The 17,904-nt window shown below is 35.8% G+C and overlaps 3 protein-coding genes across 3 annotated transcripts in view; 1 reads left to right on the forward strand and 2 right to left on the reverse strand.

Annotated features, from left to right (window-relative positions):
- LOC106130852 (uncharacterized) overlaps positions 1 to 2,248 on the forward strand; it is a 49,713-nt gene extending 47,465 nt beyond the window's left edge. The window contains exon 7 of the mRNA XM_060947813.1: positions 564 to 2,248. Coding sequence (XP_060803796.1) covers positions 564 to 893 — 330 coding nt within the window. The 3' untranslated portion in view covers positions 894 to 2,248. The remainder of the gene's footprint in view (positions 1 to 563) is intronic.
- Positions 2,249 to 2,380: 132 nt separating this feature from the next.
- LOC106130853 (uncharacterized) lies at positions 2,381 to 9,375 on the reverse strand. Its single transcript, XM_060947744.1, has 16 exons — positions 9,245 to 9,375; positions 9,031 to 9,158; positions 8,883 to 8,931; positions 8,475 to 8,595; positions 8,266 to 8,346; positions 7,683 to 7,893; positions 7,312 to 7,353; positions 6,187 to 6,197; positions 6,089 to 6,154; positions 5,620 to 5,745; positions 5,229 to 5,399; positions 4,536 to 4,829; positions 4,374 to 4,455; positions 3,935 to 4,211; positions 3,099 to 3,256; positions 2,381 to 2,505 (listed from the first exon to the last, which is right to left on the reverse strand). The coding sequence occupies exons 1-16, from the start codon at positions 9,373 to 9,375 to the stop codon at positions 2,417 to 2,419; spliced, it is 2,037 nt and encodes a 678-aa protein (XP_060803727.1). The 3' UTR covers positions 2,381 to 2,416.
- A 1,392-nt stretch (positions 9,376 to 10,767) lies between these two features.
- On the reverse strand, positions 10,768 to 17,074 carry LOC106130899 (leucine-rich PPR motif-containing protein, mitochondrial). Its single transcript, XM_060947781.1, has 9 exons — positions 16,793 to 17,074; positions 16,427 to 16,614; positions 15,936 to 16,134; positions 15,393 to 15,711; positions 13,551 to 15,101; positions 13,206 to 13,442; positions 12,485 to 12,631; positions 11,587 to 12,295; positions 10,768 to 11,314 (listed from the first exon to the last, which is right to left on the reverse strand). The coding sequence occupies exons 1-9, from the start codon at positions 16,921 to 16,923 to the stop codon at positions 10,881 to 10,883; spliced, it is 3,915 nt and encodes a 1,304-aa protein (XP_060803764.1). The 5' UTR covers positions 16,924 to 17,074; the 3' UTR covers positions 10,768 to 10,880.
- Positions 17,075 to 17,904: the final 830 nt, after the last annotated feature.

Consider the following 17,904-nt stretch of genomic DNA (forward strand, 5'->3'; position numbering starts at 1 on the left):
TATACAGGGTAAGATTTTTGAACTGATTTAAGGTGTAGTTAGTTGCACACCACCATGTGCTTAAGCACTGAAATTGAAATGGGATCGCACTGTTTGTGATGTTGTTATTTGTAAATCGTTGCTGAACGCTGAAATAAAGGCATATTTTTAAAATATGGGTTAGGAAAATTTATATGGACATTATGATGTAATTTTTTTTAAGATATAATTTATGCGAGTCCCGCGTTATTACTTAAATAATATGTGAAACGTTTGTGAAATCTGAGAATTATAAACAGTCTTAGAGACTATTATACAAAAAAGTAAGTAATGAAAGTTTCATTGTATTGTCCGATTAGGACATTACGGTAAAAGAGTTCAGGTTTAGAAACGATTTTCGCAGTGTTAATCCGAGCCACACATGCTATCAACATGTCTAGAAAATTTCAAATTTAAAGTTCGTAAGTCGCACACGCAATAAACGTATATTTAATTTAGTACAAAAAATTGATCGGTTTAAAACTGGCATGTTGGTGACGTGTGCGCGATGTGGGAATCGCGTAATGAGTGCGGACTGTTGGCAGAGCGCGGCGGAGGCTCGCGCGGCGTGGCAGTGCGCGGCGCAGTACGTGCGGCGCGCCGGCCGCCTGCAGCCGCTGAGCGCGGCGCTGCGCGCGCGCCCGCTGCCCGCCGACCTCTACCGCCTCGCCTACGAGAGCCCGCACAACCTCGCGCTAGAACTCTCCAAGTCAATCCTCTACGAAAACGCAGACTCCGTAGACAGAACCATCAAGTCGCTGAACTCCCGCGACGACTCGCTGTGGAACGGCAAGCCGCAGCAGTATTTTGAGAGCATGAATTACGCGCGCGGCGATTTAGATAACGAGGATTACGATACAGATTCTCTAGCGTGAATGCGTAAGATTGGGTGACGCGCAATATTTTAACCAACGTTAACGATTTTTATTCAAAAATGGAACCAACGCTCTAGACATCGGCGGTTTCTAGTGCGTAATCGATTAAGTGCAGTGCATTCGCGACAGTTTTTTTTTACCTATATTTGCGGGTCGACTCGATACATTTAAAATGTGTGCGTGTAACTACTACTACTTAGTATTTTCTTAATATTTCTTTGAATTCCATTATTTCTTTATCATTCCATATCAAAAGGCACACCTTTTTATGAATGTTTCGAGTGATCTGTGATATTTATTTCGGATGTAATAAAATGCTGCAATTAGAGCCGAGGCAATATATACTCCATTTAAATAATGTAATAAGTACTGTCTAATCATAATGTTTTCATTTTTTATAATGGCATTTAAAGTTATGAAATTTTTCTCCTGTAAATTATGTTTACGTTAGAAAAAATATTAGTGAAATATTCCATAATGAATTTAAAAATGTTTTATGCAAACGTCTGTTGCTATTTATGTTTACTAAAACATAAGCTGCTGTGGCGAATTATGGTAGCTATTTAACACAATTATTGTCATTCCTAAGTCTTTAACATTACCGGCAGTCGGACATACGCCAAAAATTATATCGTTTTGTTCGATTGGTTGGTAATGAGCTAAAGACAGACTGTAGAATCAAATGAGTGAGAGCTTGGAACGACTGTAGCAAGGCTGTGAAAACTGAAGTGTGCTTGACTGGTGAAGATTAATTAGCGATAATTAGCAAATAAATTAAATGGTTCACACGGTAAAACTTGGTGTGGCGATTAACTTATATATAATTATACTATTGTTGTTGAACTTTGTCCAAACGTCCTAATCTGATCGTCCTAAAGCGACATGACTGCCTGAGTTAACTGTAATATTGTCAAATTAGATCCAATAGCCTACGTTCCATTACAAGGCAGAGCTCGGTAACATATAGTAGAGACTGATTTTGTATAAATCTAAAACATAGTGATATGCTTATACCAAGGGAGCCGAAACTCCAGTTAAGAGTCTATATGAAAATGTTTCTTACCTAAGTTTAAAGCTTATGCATTGTAAAAATAGATGCTAAGAATTTAAAAGAGTAACTATTAATTATATTATTATTCAATTCAATAGTGTAAATGACTGTATTTTATGTAAATTAAGGTTAACGTTAAAATAATAAGTCAACTGTTTATTGTACAGCTTTATCCACTCTATTTGTAAAAAATATTAAGCCACTTTAAGATACTCATAATAATATCTAGTTGACTTGAATCTAGTTGATGACGTATGTAAATTGTACAGAAATCATATCGCATTATACAAATTCTTCAAATAAATTTGTTCATATCAAATGCTTGTTTCATTCAAATAGTTTATTAGACAAACATAACATCACAAAACGAAAACATAACAAGACATAACAATTCAAACTAGTCGAAAGTAAACAAAAACTAAATTGTAATAGGTAGGTACATATGTACTTCAAAATGAATAAAAAATGTTTATTAATCAAATCTGGGTCCCAAAATAATATCTCTTATTTCCAAAGTCTCTGGATCTTTACGGACTATAATAAAACCGTGATGTTTTAATTCTGTAAAAAAAGAAAAATAAAGTCTACACACATCACGTCTTTATCCCTTAAAGGATTGACATAATCATTAGTCATGACTCAAAGGCCAATTTCTTTTTTGGAAAACTGATAGAATTGAGATTCCAAGATAGAGATAGGTTTGCTGGATCATCGCTTACAAAGGGACCCCATGTTTATAAGACTCCCGTGATTAGATTTAACAGTCAGTGCGAGGAAAGAAGCAGCTATAGCAGAAAATGTTTTTTATTTACGAGACAAGACCCTGCGCTCCCTCTATCGGCTTGCTTTTTGCAAATTTTGATGATTTATACTTACAGATGGCAGGCGATGCAATGTAGCTGCATTCCTTATTCGATACAGATTCAAAAATTATAAAATTATATACGCATTGTACCTATCAGTAAAACAAATAATGTAAAAATTGATATTTTTACATTATTTTACATTATTTGTTAATAATTTTGCAGCCAATAAATTTTATATGAACGAAACCCTCCAGACCAGAAACTCAGGTCGTTAGTTTTGTTTTGACCAAAATACTGCTGGAACCAACAAATAAACAAAAAAAAGAAAGCGTTTGCTCAGGTACTTACTTAAAATAGAGCTGAAACAGCGAGCGGCGATCACATTTTTATATTCTTGTAAAATCGGTCCTCTGTTCATTAGGTACCACACAGTGATTGGTTGTTTGGGACCACGCTTTATGGCTTTCATGATTTTTGTCATAGTTCCTACTGTTCCCCATTGTTCGCTGTAACAGATAACATCATTAAGCTAATTCAAAAGCAAGCAAGCTTAAGCTTTTATTAACATAAGCAGTACCTACTTAGCAGTGTAGAACTGCGAAGAAGAATACATATTTTTGTTTTTGCCTTCTTATCCGGCTGAATCATAATATTCATTATTCATAAGAATAGCTGCTTCTCTTCGCGGCTTTCTTTTACATTTACGTCCCGTTTACATCTTCATCACTCTGGAGAGGAGCCCCGGGTTAGCCCTTGACCACGTATGCTGGATTGGATGAGTCAGGTTTTACACCAAGCGACTCCCATCTGACCTCCCGTATTAGACATGCTTGTCACTTGTTTTTCCTCACCGTAAGAGTATTGGTTAGTTTTTAAACTAATGTACATAACTTCGAACATTATCAGTGGTTCAAGGCCGATGTGGGATTTGGACCTTTGCCTTTATGCCAAAACGCATTTTAACCGGACACTTATCGATTCTACCACCGACGCTCATTTGACCTTTTCTGCGCGGCTTTATTCGCGTGTAAATTGTGGCCTGATTTTTCTGATAATCTATCCTTTTTCTGATAATCCTCAAATCCGTTCCATATATCTTGCGTGACGGCTAAAGTGTATGCATTTATAATAAGAATGAAGTTACTGCCATAAGAAAGATTCAACCAAATGCAAGTTGCTATTACCGAATTTGTCTAATAGAATCCGTAGTCTTATCCGAGTCCCCTAAGGACACCTTCGTTCTATCTAAGCTCCCTAAAGGAGTTTCAGATCCCTCACTTCCACCTCTCTTTGCGGTCCTCTCCGTCAAGGATTCAGGATTTGTTTCAGTAACGCGCGGTTCACATACATCCGCTAAGCCAGCCTGTTCCAACATGCTCAGAACAGTCCTCTGGGACTTGTTAGGAGATTTTGTGGGAGACTGCTGGTTCAATGGGTGTGGTATGTTCTCTTTTTCTGCTTCTAGAACGTAAAAACTCTTGAAAAGTGACAACGAAATTATTGTAGGTATATATACTTATAAAAAGTGTTCCTGATAATCGGACCCGAGTAGAAAAAAACTAGCCCAAATCCTTAATCAATTTCAGACTTTTGGGCTAACAAATACATAAATCTTTCACTTACCTGCAGTAGCTACTTCTGCTTCAATAGCCAGCTGTTGACTCAGTCTGAATGATGCAAAATCTGAGGCTCGAAGTCTCTTACGCTGGATAGGAATAAAAGGTTATATTTTGACCTTGGTTTAATAAAAAAATAGGCAGCAATTACTTGAAAAATGCCTCTTACCGATAAAGTATCAACATCAGATTTCCTCTTTTCAGCCTGTGAGAGAGTGTCCAACTTTTGCGTCGGCATGTCTGATATATCAACTTCTATCTGTACAGGCTGTTCTGGTTGCATCGGTTGATCAATCAAAACCCCTGCCGCTTCTTTGGTAGTGTCCAATTCGCCCGGAGGCTCGACTTGTTGATCAACTGGTTGATGAGTTGGTTGAAGGACACCCTGAACTACGATTTCCTCCTCAATTCTTTCAAGAACCGATCTTTCGCGGGGTCGAAGCGATCTGTGTATTCTCGGTTCCTGAAAAAGGTTTCATCCCTTCGAATTCATTCATAAAATGCTAGGCTTTCCTGAGGCAGACATTGCAAACATCACGTAAGTAATTCATAGGTTAGCACCATACACAGGACATACATTTATGAACAACAATTCTCAATACCTACTCCGACACTTGAATTATCAACGCTTCGATTCTCAAACTCCAACGGTCAAACTCTACCCAGGTGATGTTTTTTCAAATGCACCGACACTTTCGACTTCAGAGTGCCAGAACAAGACTAGTAACATCTCCAAAAAACTTTTCTTTTTGCGTTTGTTGGCCCTATTTCCTTGTCACGGTTTTGTTTGGTAGGTACAGAAAATTAACACAACACAATTTTTCTTAAAACACAGTTTACATATCAATTTAAAAGTTCTAACCTCCATTTCCCTTTTGACGGCCAGTTGATTCGCAACAACTCCTAGATTCCTCAAAAACAGCCGAGTTATTGCGTTCGCAATGTTGTATTTAAATTTGTAACCGCCGTGCGCCGGCCTTCGGAAATACAAGTCTACGGGTAGTCTTAACTGGATCACATCATCTGTAGGGTCCTGTAAAATGTATGAGGGTAGATGACAAAACTGTAAAAAAATACATAAAAAGAAAAATTGATTTTGGTAGAAATTTCCTAATAAGAAGGTAGAATGGATTTTCATTGAAACAAGAGGCGATAGATGACCCTATCATCGTAAATGGTCTTTATTACACATATATATTAACTTTTTTTAAATAAACCAAAAATACATTAAAATATAAAAAAATTATTTATACTTCGCATCGTAATTCAACTGTGGGGTTATTAATTCTTGCATGCAGTATATTGGCGCTAATTTTCGTGTTCTTGTCAATTATCAATTTGTTCATGCGACGACGCTTTGTTGGTGGTTCTTCCAGCTCCTGGGATAAGAAGAAATAAATTTTATATCTTATAAACTCTACCAACCGGAACTTTATAATCTACATTTATTAAACCCTCCGCAGATAATAAAAACTTGAAGGCATTTAAAAAAAATTGGTAAAAATTGTAATTTCCCGCGTTAAAATTTGATATAAAGGAGTTGTTTTATTTTGATTTCAAAGTGGTTTTACGTTTGTAGCCATTAAATTTCTTCATCTACTACTAGAAAGCTTCAAAAGAGTGCTTAAAATTGGTTACACACTTCTAGATAGTGGTCATAGAAGGACGCAATTGAAATAAAACATACAAAGCACTTCAAATCCAAACCAAAATTTAAGGCACCTGCAGTTCAATTTCAGCTGGTGGTTCTGGAATTGTCTGCATGCGCGAAATTTCTGCTTGTTCTTCAGTTACTATCGGCGCTTCAATCCTTGTAGGGTCAGGGGATGGTCTGTAACACGGAATATTACGCGTATATTTTTTAATCGTAAGAAATAAAGAAGTACCTACCTAAATAAATGAAATTTCTAACTCCATATCCGCAACGCAGCGGACGCGGCTACTAGGATAGGTTATGCTAAGATTTCATCCACGAAGATCCACTTTTCATAATTTTACAAACTAAAAAAAGGCTGTTAACAGGAAAAGAATGGACAGTAGGCGGAAAATAATGAAAGTGGGATGTGGGATATTTTTCAATACCTACATGTGAATTTGCTTTTGCAGTGCAATAGAAAGTTATGCATAGCATTGTATTATAATATTCTCTAGTAATCTCTACTTTTATATGTTAACTTATTGAATTTAAATAAGGTATCTAAGTTTATCATTGACTTTATATTGTAACACTAGGATCTACATTTTTTTTTCTGAGAGTTAACTGTTACGAAAAAATACGATTGATATAAAAATGCCACATCTATTAATTGATTAGGTTTAATAAAAGATGTGGCGCAAAAAGTTAAAACTATTTTTTCAAATGTGATATTTTAGCGTCATTGTTGAAAAAAATAAGTACTAACTTATCTGTTTGGGGAACAGGAACAGGAATGTCAGGGATCGAGATTTCGGGAATTTCAGGAATTTCTGTACAAACATAAAAACTGGATACTTAATTCTTACGCTAAGGTAAATAATATCTTCTTCAGAAATCTACTTGAACGTGTAAAAACTATCTGTCTTAGAAACTTCAACAGAGATGACCAATAGTAGCTACCAATAAAGAAACGAGTAGGTAGTTGTTAAGACTATGTCCAAGACTCTTGGGCCATTATAAGTCCCCCGAACCATTTGCCAATGTTGCCAATCGATTGTCATTTTTGAAAATAGAGCTGGTAGTGTTTCATCAATCAAAAATTTGGATAAGATAGGTAAAAGTAACCAATACTAAAGGAACTAAAAGTGCATTCCACTACGCACCTTTTATCTTACTTAATACCTTTTGATATGGTAAATATAGCAATAGCCTTTTAGTGAGTGATGTTACCAATGATTTTTTACCTAAATTAATTACGTAGGTTCCCGTAGGGATCGTGAGAATGTAAAAATGAAGTGTTTTTACATACCTTTTTCAAAATCGCCAGCAGCTAATAAATCTGGGTTGGTTGCTGAAATAACATTACGATAAATTAGAATTTTTTGAAGAATTTTTACCTTCACTTAATAGGTATTGAAATCTCTAAAGGCATAAAAGGCACGATCCTGGTGTCAGGTCAGGGTTGTATATAAATCCTCCTTATGAGGCAACCTTATAGGGATTCCATATTGGGACAAGGTTCAATTGCCTGAACGTGCAGTTTTTCTAACGAAGTTTCGATCTGCGTGCATCATAGGTAATTTTTAATGAAATCTATCTATTACAAAATTACTTTCTCTGAAACCATTTAACAGTCAAGTTAGACTAGAAGGAACTCTGCAAGTAGGTAAGTATACAAACATTTACGAAACATAGTAAGGTCCAATTCCGCGGCAGCTTCCATTTGCAAGTCATGCGCCGCGAGGCGGCTCTTGTCGAGCTCGGACACGTCGAGCGCGGCGCCGCGCGCACTCAGCTGCTGCGCGGGCGCATCCGCGTGCAGCATGGTTTCTATTGTGCGGTCCACCAACAGCTGCAATGCTTGTCCCGGATGCTCTTCACCGAATCCGTCCTGTGTAATAATTTCCCATTTTTTATATCTTAATGTCCCAGGATTTTAAGTCTTTTCGTAAGTAGACATATATCTAGCTAGTTCCTGTTCCTGTGAGTTGGGTGAGTGTTGAGTGAATTGTGGGGTAATAATTGAGTTAAAGATAAGGTTAAAGCAAAACATAAGGGCCACACTATCTAGTTCCCATGGATGTCGTAAGAGGCAACAAACGGGAATACCGAAGCAATTTCTCATAGAGCCAATGTCAGCCAAAGCCAATGCAGAGAGATCCCCCTATTTCTCGAATCAAGGATGTTGATACCATTGCTAATGTTTTAAATCAAAAATTTTTTGCCATCTAAACATCTACACAAACAAAAGGTTTGTACTTACATTCGATGGCAGTTGATAATCAGGTATTGCTGATTCTTTTAATGTTATATCTTGTATGTTATCCACTACATTTCCACTATTCTGTAAAAAAAACCTTTTTTATTATTTATATTAGTTGTAACACCAGTACTAGTAGGTTTATTTCTCAAAGAAATTGTTTTTATTGTTGAGTGGATATTCAGGCAGGTTTTTTTGGAAATATTACAAACCTGAATTAGTTGGGCTATTTGTTGCTCATTTTCAGGCTCCGGTACTACCTCTTGTGGTTGCTCAAGAATTAGTAAAGGCTGTAGGGCATGCTCATTCAATGTTACCTCTGCTATATGCCATCTGTTAAAAAAGAACAAAAAATAGAAAGGTGGCAAATATACATGCCACTATGACACAAAAATTGGGTCATGCTCAAAACAAGTTTTCTTGTATCCTAGGGCAGGTATTATGACGAATGCTAGTATATAGTGCCAATAATAGGTACAACCCCAACACCACAAGTGCCCCTTAGGGCAAGCAAGACACATAATCAGTTTGAACTTCATTTTTCTTTAACTTTTTAAACTTTTTACCTGAAACTTTGTGTATATAGTAGAGAAGGTAAGGTACCTCTAATAAATACTTACTTTTTATTGGCATGTCTGAATACGCTAGCGTTTGTCATACATAGATCAACTGAAATCAAAACAGATACAGAATTAAGAAATTATTTTGAAAACATCTTTATTCATAATTTTTAAAACCTACATTATACAAAATTAACAACATACTTACCAAGATATAGAGAGACTTTTCGTTGATAAAGCCTCACAAGACCGCGCAATAGCTGAGAACTAAGACGAAGAGAAAACCTATTGACTGGCCGCCCGGATTCGTTTGTCATAACATGCAACAAATCGTCGCTGAAAGGTGTAAATCGTCATGACATCACTTAACATTTTTATAATTAATCAATAATAATATTTATAGCATACGTAATAAGTTTTACCATATTTTTCTAACATCGTGAGACCACACTTGTCTTTGCGATATCGTAGCAAAACGCTCCGGCCACGAATCAGCAAGCCAACACAAATAAAATCTTCCTCCTCTTTTTAACGACTCAGCCGGATAAAACATTTTGAAAAAGCTTGATATTTTAAAAATTCCAATGAAATCCTCAATCGCATCGGTGATAAACCTTGTCTTGGGAAGGAGGGAATGGAATGGGACGCCAAATTTCCCGCCAAATATTTTTAGTTATAATAAGTTTTAGGGACAGGCCAAGATCAAAACCCATGCTGCCTAATCGTTGGTTGTCGACTCTACACTAAAATGTGAACTGGAATGGAAACTACATAATTACCTACTCATTATTCAGAATGATAAAATGATTTAGTATAAGCTTTTTTTTTTAAATCCGTGTGTTTAGACTGAAAAATGATTTCGAGTGACCTATTTTTTTTAAATCCGTTCTACCTTACGATTCGCCAAATCTTTTCCTGGAATTCCCTCCCCGCCCCTCATCTCTTTCCCGATATATATGTCGCAGAGAAATGAGGATATCAGAGATTTCACGAAATCCCTAGGTATACCACGAAATCACGGAAGATGGTGAATATTATTACTATTTAATACATCTTCTTACTAAAAAATTATTAGTGATATGACAAAATACTATACTTCAATCTAGTGATATATCATTTCACTCATCTAAATCTAGTAAAATAAAGAATAAAAAAGGTTCGTGCTTAGTCCTTTTAAAAGTACTTACAAAATTATTAACCTAATCTAACCTTTTTTTTACGTGTGGAAAGACCTTCGTCTACCCGGCCAGGTACGGGAAGTCGGACGGGTTATGTGGGGCTTGAACCCACTAAAACCATCGCCTACCGCTTCGTTGCCAGGAGCATTAAGCTGCGCTCATATTCGTGACGCGGCGGCCGCTTCCTTCCGCTCCCACTTGTGTCCGTTTGGGTAGAGAGAGGGAGAGAGATACATTGGACGATTTTTACTCGGAGGTTTCCGTTTTTCTGACATTTCACAAGATTTAATTTAATGAAACGACATTTCAGTGACTATTTTAGTAAGAAGGCGTCGTAAATAAGAATATTCAACATATGCTGTGATTTCGTGATATCCCTAGGGATTATAGGGAAATTTCTGGTTACTTCATTTTCCTGCGACATATACAACTTGGGGATTTTCAAGGCAAGGTATTATTCGAGTTGGCGTGAGGTATCATCTTGCTTAATACCTGACTGATTGAAGTTAAACGCCAAGGTTGAGATTATTTTTATAAAATATGTTTCCTTTTCCTTCCTTTCCTTCCTACTAAAGAAGCTTAGAACTAAATATCAGTCAAGTGAAAGGTTTGTCAACTTTATACTCTTATTATAATGATAAGTAGGTAAGTTTCGCTGGTAATTCTTTTTCTGTTGAGTTCCGTTGGCTGAGTTGGAAAAGGTTAAAGTCACATTTTTCCAAAATAAAATTGAAATCAAAATTATTAACTAATAATTTATTTATAATTATAGACAGTTAGCATTTGTACAACAAAAGGAATTTGAGACTTATAAAAAAACTACACACGAAATGAAAGTGGTTACAAGAGATACTACAAGTATGTGATAAATGCAAAAAACTTAATTGACAGAATACTTGAATTCTCTTCCGGCACTTTCCACTGCTGCTTTAAGTCGTTCCAAGCTATTTCTATTAAAGAATTCAGTTTTTACGCCATAATCTAACGCGGTTTTAAGGGCATTCTCTGCTTCTTCGACTCTGTTATTGATCAAATGAATATTTATAAGGCGGGAATATGCGTTGCCAACTGAACCTAATGATAATTCCTTGTTCGTTTTCAAGATACTGATAAGTTTTTCAATTAATTGTGGCTCCTGTCTTATATGGCATTCTTGAAGAAGTCTTCTGAACACAATAACGTTTGATTTGTTCAGACCACTTTTCCATAGAGAATCTGCCTGTTGGTCTTTGCCAGCCAGTAAATATTCCATCCACAACAGATTTGCAGGTGTGAAGAATCCTTTCGATGCTGCCACTTCTGCAATTTGATGACCTGAAAATAGAAAATAACTATTTTTTATAATTTGCTAAACAATGCATACTTACAGGTATAAAAAAAACATTAAGTTGTGATATGTTTAAATTATCAGAGAAAAAAATTATATGAATTAAGTACATCAACTTCTTAGCTATTTATTTACACCTTCATGTATGGAACATTTACCAGCTATATGAGTGCTGTCTCCATTCGAGGTAGTTATTCACTTTCCATTTTATTGTGAAGATTTATTACATCTTTGATTGAAAAGTATGAAAAGAACTTACATTTAGCAACTAAATTCTCATCACTAACGATTGAAGCTAAAGCACTACTCCTGGGGAATTTCCTCAAAGCTTCTTCTAGTTCAGCCTCTGTTTTTGCATTATTCACCTGTTCCAGCAAACTATTAATATGCTGGGATCCAGAGCCGCTATTGAACACAGCCAAAGTCAGCTTATCATCATATGTTATCTTCCTTCTCAGCGATTCATTTGCAAACTGGCCAAGTTCTTTTATTTTCTCAACATTACCTTTTTCAGAGAGTGTTTTCAACAGAAATTTGAGAACGTTTGATTTGGGTGTAACACCTTCTTTGAAACACTTTATTGCCAAATCCATTCCTTCCTCGGGTTTCCCGTCTTTGACGAGACTCTCGATTTGGTTACTTATTTCGGTTTTGGTTGGTTTATCTGCAACTATTTTTGGCTTCGCTTCAGTTAGAACAGATTTTTTTACATTTTCTTCTTTTTCATTGGGAACAACAAACGGGACTTTTCTGCTCTTTGACTTCAGATGTTTTCCGAGATAAATGAGGAATTGATCGCTTGGTATCTCGCCTTCCTCTTGAAGTACAGTCCAGAGCCCTATGGCTTTGTCAGTTTCATCGGCTTTACAGTATGTGACTAGGAGGTGGTAGAAAATATTGGAACGATCAATATGGGAGAGTTCTTTAGTCGCTTCCAGTAAGCCCTCGAGGTATTCTGATTTGCCTTCCTGCAAAGGTTAAATTAAAGCTATAATGGGTAAAATATAAAAAATATGTGAAAAATACCTACATAAAGAATATTGTAAGGTTTATCCTATTTAGCATATTCTTAGGGTAGTGGTAGGGGCATACGGTACTTGACACGCGGGCGGAGTCACGGACGAAAGCTCATAAGGAACATTGACAAGAAAAGTTACCTCGACATATCGCAGGCAGGCGTCGTCAAGTCTCTTGTTCCGCGTCTGCAAGCCCGGAGTCTCCAGGATGCGGCGCGCCTGCCTCAGGCGACCGCATTCAACGAAAGCGAGGACCAAATCGTGAAGGATGTTCACCTCACCATGGATCTGAATAATTTAAAGATACAGTATTTTTTTTATTTTTACCAGCTATCTGACCAACTCCCTTATTCATTAATGGTGAAAGGCAATGTATTATCTTCTCTCCTTATAACCATAAAGTTAGAGAGAGGGATGATGAGAAATACCGCCCTGTCAACGATGATGATAAAAGGTATCCAGGAGGGTAAAGGTATAATTTTATCATATACCATGTGAGATTCGAAATATATTTTCCATTTAATGCTCTTTGACCTTATTATGTTTACGTTAATGTGTAAATTTCAAAATAAATATGTACATATAGTATAATCATGTATTTATCGCTTACGGACTGGAAAGAGCCAATAAAGACTTGAACACATTCAGCTGGATGGCTAAATGATAGATTTGAATAATGACAGGTTGTTTGCCTGTCGCGTAAAAGAAGAATCCAAAGTTCCCCCTTTCTTTTGATTGACTTTAGCAATCTGCACGGGAAGAGAACCAGCTAGCACACTATGTTTTTTCTTCGCTACCAAGCCAGCATGGAAGCTCAAATTAAAAGATATATAAATTAATAAAAAATTTGGACTTTTAATACCTGAGTACTTAAATCGGCTAACCACTGCAGCTTAGAAGCATCTTCCTTTAAAATAAGTGCCTTCATGAGTTCTCCTTTCCAAGGAGTGCTTCTGTACTTCTTACAACACTCTTCAAACTCGTTAAGAGCACCCTCTATATCGTCTTTCAACACATGAGCCTTGATGCTTGGTCCCAACATCACGTTAGAAGCCTCGACATAGTTATTTTCTATCAGCAAATTGGTTAATTCCTTCACCTAAAAAACAGATTACTGATTAAAATCTTAAGTTGCTGAAGAAACACTGATAAATATTATTTAAATTGTAAACTACTTAAAATGATTCAATAAAAACATGTTGCTTACTTTTGCATCTTCTTTTTTCTCTGCCAAATAGTTCAACATTTGCCAACATTTAGAATTGTATACAAAACCAGATGCATCATCATCCTGCGGTAATTTGTTTTCCTTCAAAAAATTCAAAGCTTCATCAAATCTGTCGGCCCTTATCAAGGCGTAAGCCATTTGCACCAACTTAAACTTGTTCAAGACAAAATCTGGATTTTTTTCATATATTTGATCCTTACATTCATTAGCCTTTTCAATTTCATCATTTTGACAATAAAATTCATAAAGTTGCGCTAAAATAGCGGGACTGAGTTGGAAATTATCTGCTTTTAATTCTTCTAGATAACTTTTCATTTTAGCAACATTGTTTTCCTTTATATATGCTGTGAGCAATTGTTTTTGAAGGCGATTTACGTTTGTACCCTCCTTTCCTTTCAGGCGTTTAATTAGTTGTTCTAACTGTATGGAATTCCATGGTCCTGACTCGCGTTTCACGCTTTCGACGGGTGCTAATTCTAAATCACTTGATGTAAGCTGTGTAAGCAATTCAGATAAACTAGTAGTCATTTTTTCGCCTAAATACAATTGAATAGCTTCTGCAGACTCTGAACTTATTCTTATGCCTTTTGAATAAACCTTTCTAAGGAGTTCTTCACACAATTCTCCTTTTGACAATAGCTTCACAGCAGACTTTACTAAACGCCCTGCTTCAATTACATCTCTCTCATCTTTTTGGAGTTCATCATTTGAGTCCTCTTCTTGGGACAGTTGTCTACTACTAGTTATGTGCAAAATTGTAACAAAAGAGTCAATATCTTTTGTTTTACTCAGCGCATTAAGAAGAGGTCTTGCGAGTATATTATATTGACCTCTAGGATGATATTCGACAGCGATTTCAGTTGCAGTTTTCAATTTTCCAGATTCCAAAAGCTCTAACATTACATTTCTTGCGCACACTATTGTGGGAATGCCACTGATTTGCAATTTCAGTATAATATTCTGAGGTGTGTCTTTGCCAATCATATATGGAATGACATACTCTCTCAGAGTTTCACTTGATGGCACAATATTCTCTGAAGCCATATTCCTCAAGAGTTGCAGTACTCCTTCTTCATCACCTTCTTTACCTTTCTGTGCTAACAACGGCCAATAATAATGTTGGCGAATTTCTATGCCGCTTTTTTCAATTTCCTTGAACAGTTTTAGAGCCAATTCAGTTTGTCCTAATTGTAGCGCAACTTCGGTTGCAATGTAAAATGCGTTCGGTACCAAATCTTCATCTTGTAAGTCTTTACAAGTTTTGATAATAGAATCTACTGGTCTACCAAGTTTCAAAAGGTGCTTTACAAAGAATGCTCCCTTGAACAATGTGTCTTCAGTGTTTGTAGATTTAGGCATTGTTGTCATGATTTTCTTGGCAGTCTCATCTTGACCCTTGTTGAGAAGACGGAATATAACATTGCAAACTTCTTGATTGTACCCAACACTCTTCAAGAGATGTGGGAACAGTTGTTCCACCTTATCTCCATGACCCCCAAGAGCTAGTTGTTCTGCTATATCTAGAATATCCTGAAATTAATAAATAAACTCATAAATATATATAAACAAATACCTTTATCATAAGAAAATTAACAAGGACCAAAGATAAGAGAGAATGTTATTTTTCATAGAGAAACACTCAACAGCCAATAGTTGTGGGCCTGATAGACACACACTCAATCAATGGGCAGGGACATAACAAACAGAATCACAGCTATATTTTAACAATTGATTATTTTTACTCATCCTCAGATATATAGAATTGGGGATGACTAATTTAATATTCATTTTTGTAAAGAACAAATTGATTTGAAATAATACCTTATCAGTAAAATAAGCATCTTTTTCTGTAGCAGTTTTGATTACTTCTTCAACACTGGCCATATCCCCTTGTTTAGCATAGCCGCAAGCCAGTAATGTGTAAGTTTTGTTTGAGGGCTCCAGTCCAGCACCGGCCATTGTTTGTAAAACTGCTTTTGCTCCTTCAGTATCACCATGGAACGCATGACCCATTACTAAGGCATTCAATACTGGCTCTGACACTGGGAAGTTAAGTTCTCTCATCTTTTCAAGAACTTTAGTGGCACCCTCTACATCACCTTCTTGACAATATCTCCACATGAGCCTTTGGTATGTAACTCTAAAACAAAATAATGTTTGACTTGGCTGAGATGTATTTCATCAAATTAATACCAGTACCAACTCTCTTTGCTTAGTGAAAACATGCTTGACATGATTTGAGCAACAAACATGTAAAAGATGTTTTGTGTATTGGTTATTGTTCTTGTATTTTATTAAAAATAATAAGAAAAGTATTCTATACTACTGCAAAACATGTGTTCAAATGAACTCAAGGATGCTTACCTGTTTGGTTGTAATCCTTTCTTTTCTAACTCCTCCAAGAACTTGGCCGGTGAGAATGGATGTTCGTTTTCGATGTACACCCTGAGCAATGCATTGTAGTGGGAGATATCCATTGGAATCCCTCGCTCTGTGAGCACATTCCATATCTTCTGGACCAGCAGGGTTCTTTGTTCTGGCAATTCTTCTGGTACTAACTCTCCTAAAAATATAAATTAGAAATATAATATTTTTTTCTGTAGTGAAGGTACTATTTCCATACTCAATTGATTAAAGAGCAGTTTAGTGTTTAACTTTGACATATTTGTGGATAATTTTGTTCGAAGGATGATGCTAATTTGTGAAAAATAAACATAGTTACAGTATGTCTTGTTTCTGGTGGGTGAGGAAAACTAACTTATTTGCTCAAAATTTCTGATGTATTTTATTTGCAAAAAGATGGATCCATTACTGTGAGATAATGTTACATAAAAAGGTAGGTATTTAAAACATACCGCAACATCTTATGACAAGTAACGATTGTGAGCTGGTAATATTGTTTTTGGCTCTTATTTCATCAAAAATTTCATCAATATCTTTCTTGGAAATCCTGCCGAATCTTCGAACTTCAGAGTCCAATTTCTGTAGCAGTGGTTCTAAGCTCTCTGTCTTCTTGGATGTTGCATAGTCTCTTACTAGTGCACTGAAAATTAGTGATTAAGTCAAAAGTCATGTTGAGAATAGAGCTATATAGTAGCTTATGTAAATAGTAGATATGTGGAAGGATTGCCTTCTTCGACGTTGATGACCTATCTATTGTTATGAATGCTAAAAACTAATAATAAACAATAGAACAATTTATGTTACAATTTCCTACTCACTTGTTAATTCCACATAAAGTTTTTGGGTTAATTAGAGAATTTGTCTCGGCAGCTTTGGCACTATTAAGGATAAGTGTTCTCGCCGCACCAGTAAAGTATCGCACAAACTTCGTGGATCGGAGCAACGACATTGTAGAATTGAAATTATAAATACATTTAAATACTTTTACTTTTCAGCAATATTTCACTCTTTATAAGTACTGCAGGCAGGTTCACGAAAGAAAAAGATTTTCTTTGAGGTTATATTGTTATGTCACACTTTGTGTCACACACATTGACACATTTTTTATTGTAGTGTTTTATACGGTCGAGGAACCAAGTCCAAAGAATTCAAATCTAATGAGGCCGTACCGAGACTGCATTTTGTGTTATAACAAACAACAATTGTTCGTTTATAAATCCTTAGCGTTTATTATTAATACAATGTTCCTAGAAAAAAATCATAAGTAAAAGTTGATGATTAGCCTTTCAGTAAAATAATATCTGACTTAAACCACTATTTAATGAAAATTCAAACTTATTTAGCTGATCGTGGCCATTCAGTCTTTTCAAGACTGTTGGCTCTAACTACCCCGCAAGGTATATAGACGTGACCATATGTATGAATGTATGTATGTCAAACTTATTTCGGGCCTAACTCAATCAGTGAAATTAGACTTATATTTCATGAATATAAATCATCCTCTATTAAAATGAATAAAAATGTAATAAATGTGTGTACCGTACAGAATCATCACAATTATTTGTGGCAGTCCAAGCATAAAGGTACCACTTGGGTGGTATTGAGTTAAGGCCATATTTGTATAGTTAAATAGTTGGTTGATCATATGGAATAAAAAAAAAAAATTAATCATAATAACATTTATTGGAATAAAAAATTTTCAAAGTTCACACTTACAAAAATCAAATTGTTGGGAAACAGGCATTGAAAGTTTAAGCTGTATTATCTAAAGATCTAGTAGTCAGTTACATAGATTATTATTTATTATTATAGAGCAATATGTTTAGTATTTATTTATCACATACAAATAGGGCACAGGCTATGGAAATGGACCATTTAAAGGTATAATTTATTTTTTATATCCGATTTTTTTGTGCGTGTAAGATAGGGT

This window comes from Amyelois transitella, chromosome 14, assembly GCF_032362555.1.
Source record: "Amyelois transitella isolate CPQ chromosome 14, ilAmyTran1.1, whole genome shotgun sequence".
Lineage (NCBI taxonomy): Eukaryota > Metazoa > Arthropoda > Insecta > Lepidoptera > Pyralidae > Amyelois > Amyelois transitella.

What these genes read in the sequence shown, in the direction of transcription:
- LOC106130853 (XM_060947744.1), bottom strand. Translation starts at nt 9,375, where the DNA reads ATGTTTTATCCGGCTGAGTCGTTAAAAAGAGGAGGAAGATTTTATTTG. An exon ending in CAGTTGAATTACGATGCGAA is followed by an intron (nt 5,400 to 5,619) that starts GTATAAATAATT and finishes TACATTTTACAG; the next exon opens with GACCCTACAGATGATGTGAT. An exon ending in CTGATGTTGATACTTTATCG is followed by an intron (nt 4,456 to 4,535) that starts GTAAGAGGCATT and finishes ATTCCTATCCAG; the next exon opens with CGTAAGAGACTTCGAGCCTC.
- LOC106130899 (XM_060947781.1), bottom strand. Translation starts at nt 16,923, where the DNA reads ATGTCGTTGCTCCGATCCACGAAGTTTGTGCGATACTTTACTGGTGCG. An exon ending in ACTTTATGTGGAATTAACAA is followed by an intron (nt 16,615 to 16,792) that starts GTGAGTAGGAAA and finishes ACTAATTTTCAG; the next exon opens with TGCACTAGTAAGAGACTATG. An exon ending in AGAAAAAAGAAGATGCAAAA is followed by an intron (nt 13,443 to 13,550) that starts GTAAGCAACATG and finishes TCTGTTTTTTAG; the next exon opens with GTGAAGGAATTAACCAATTT.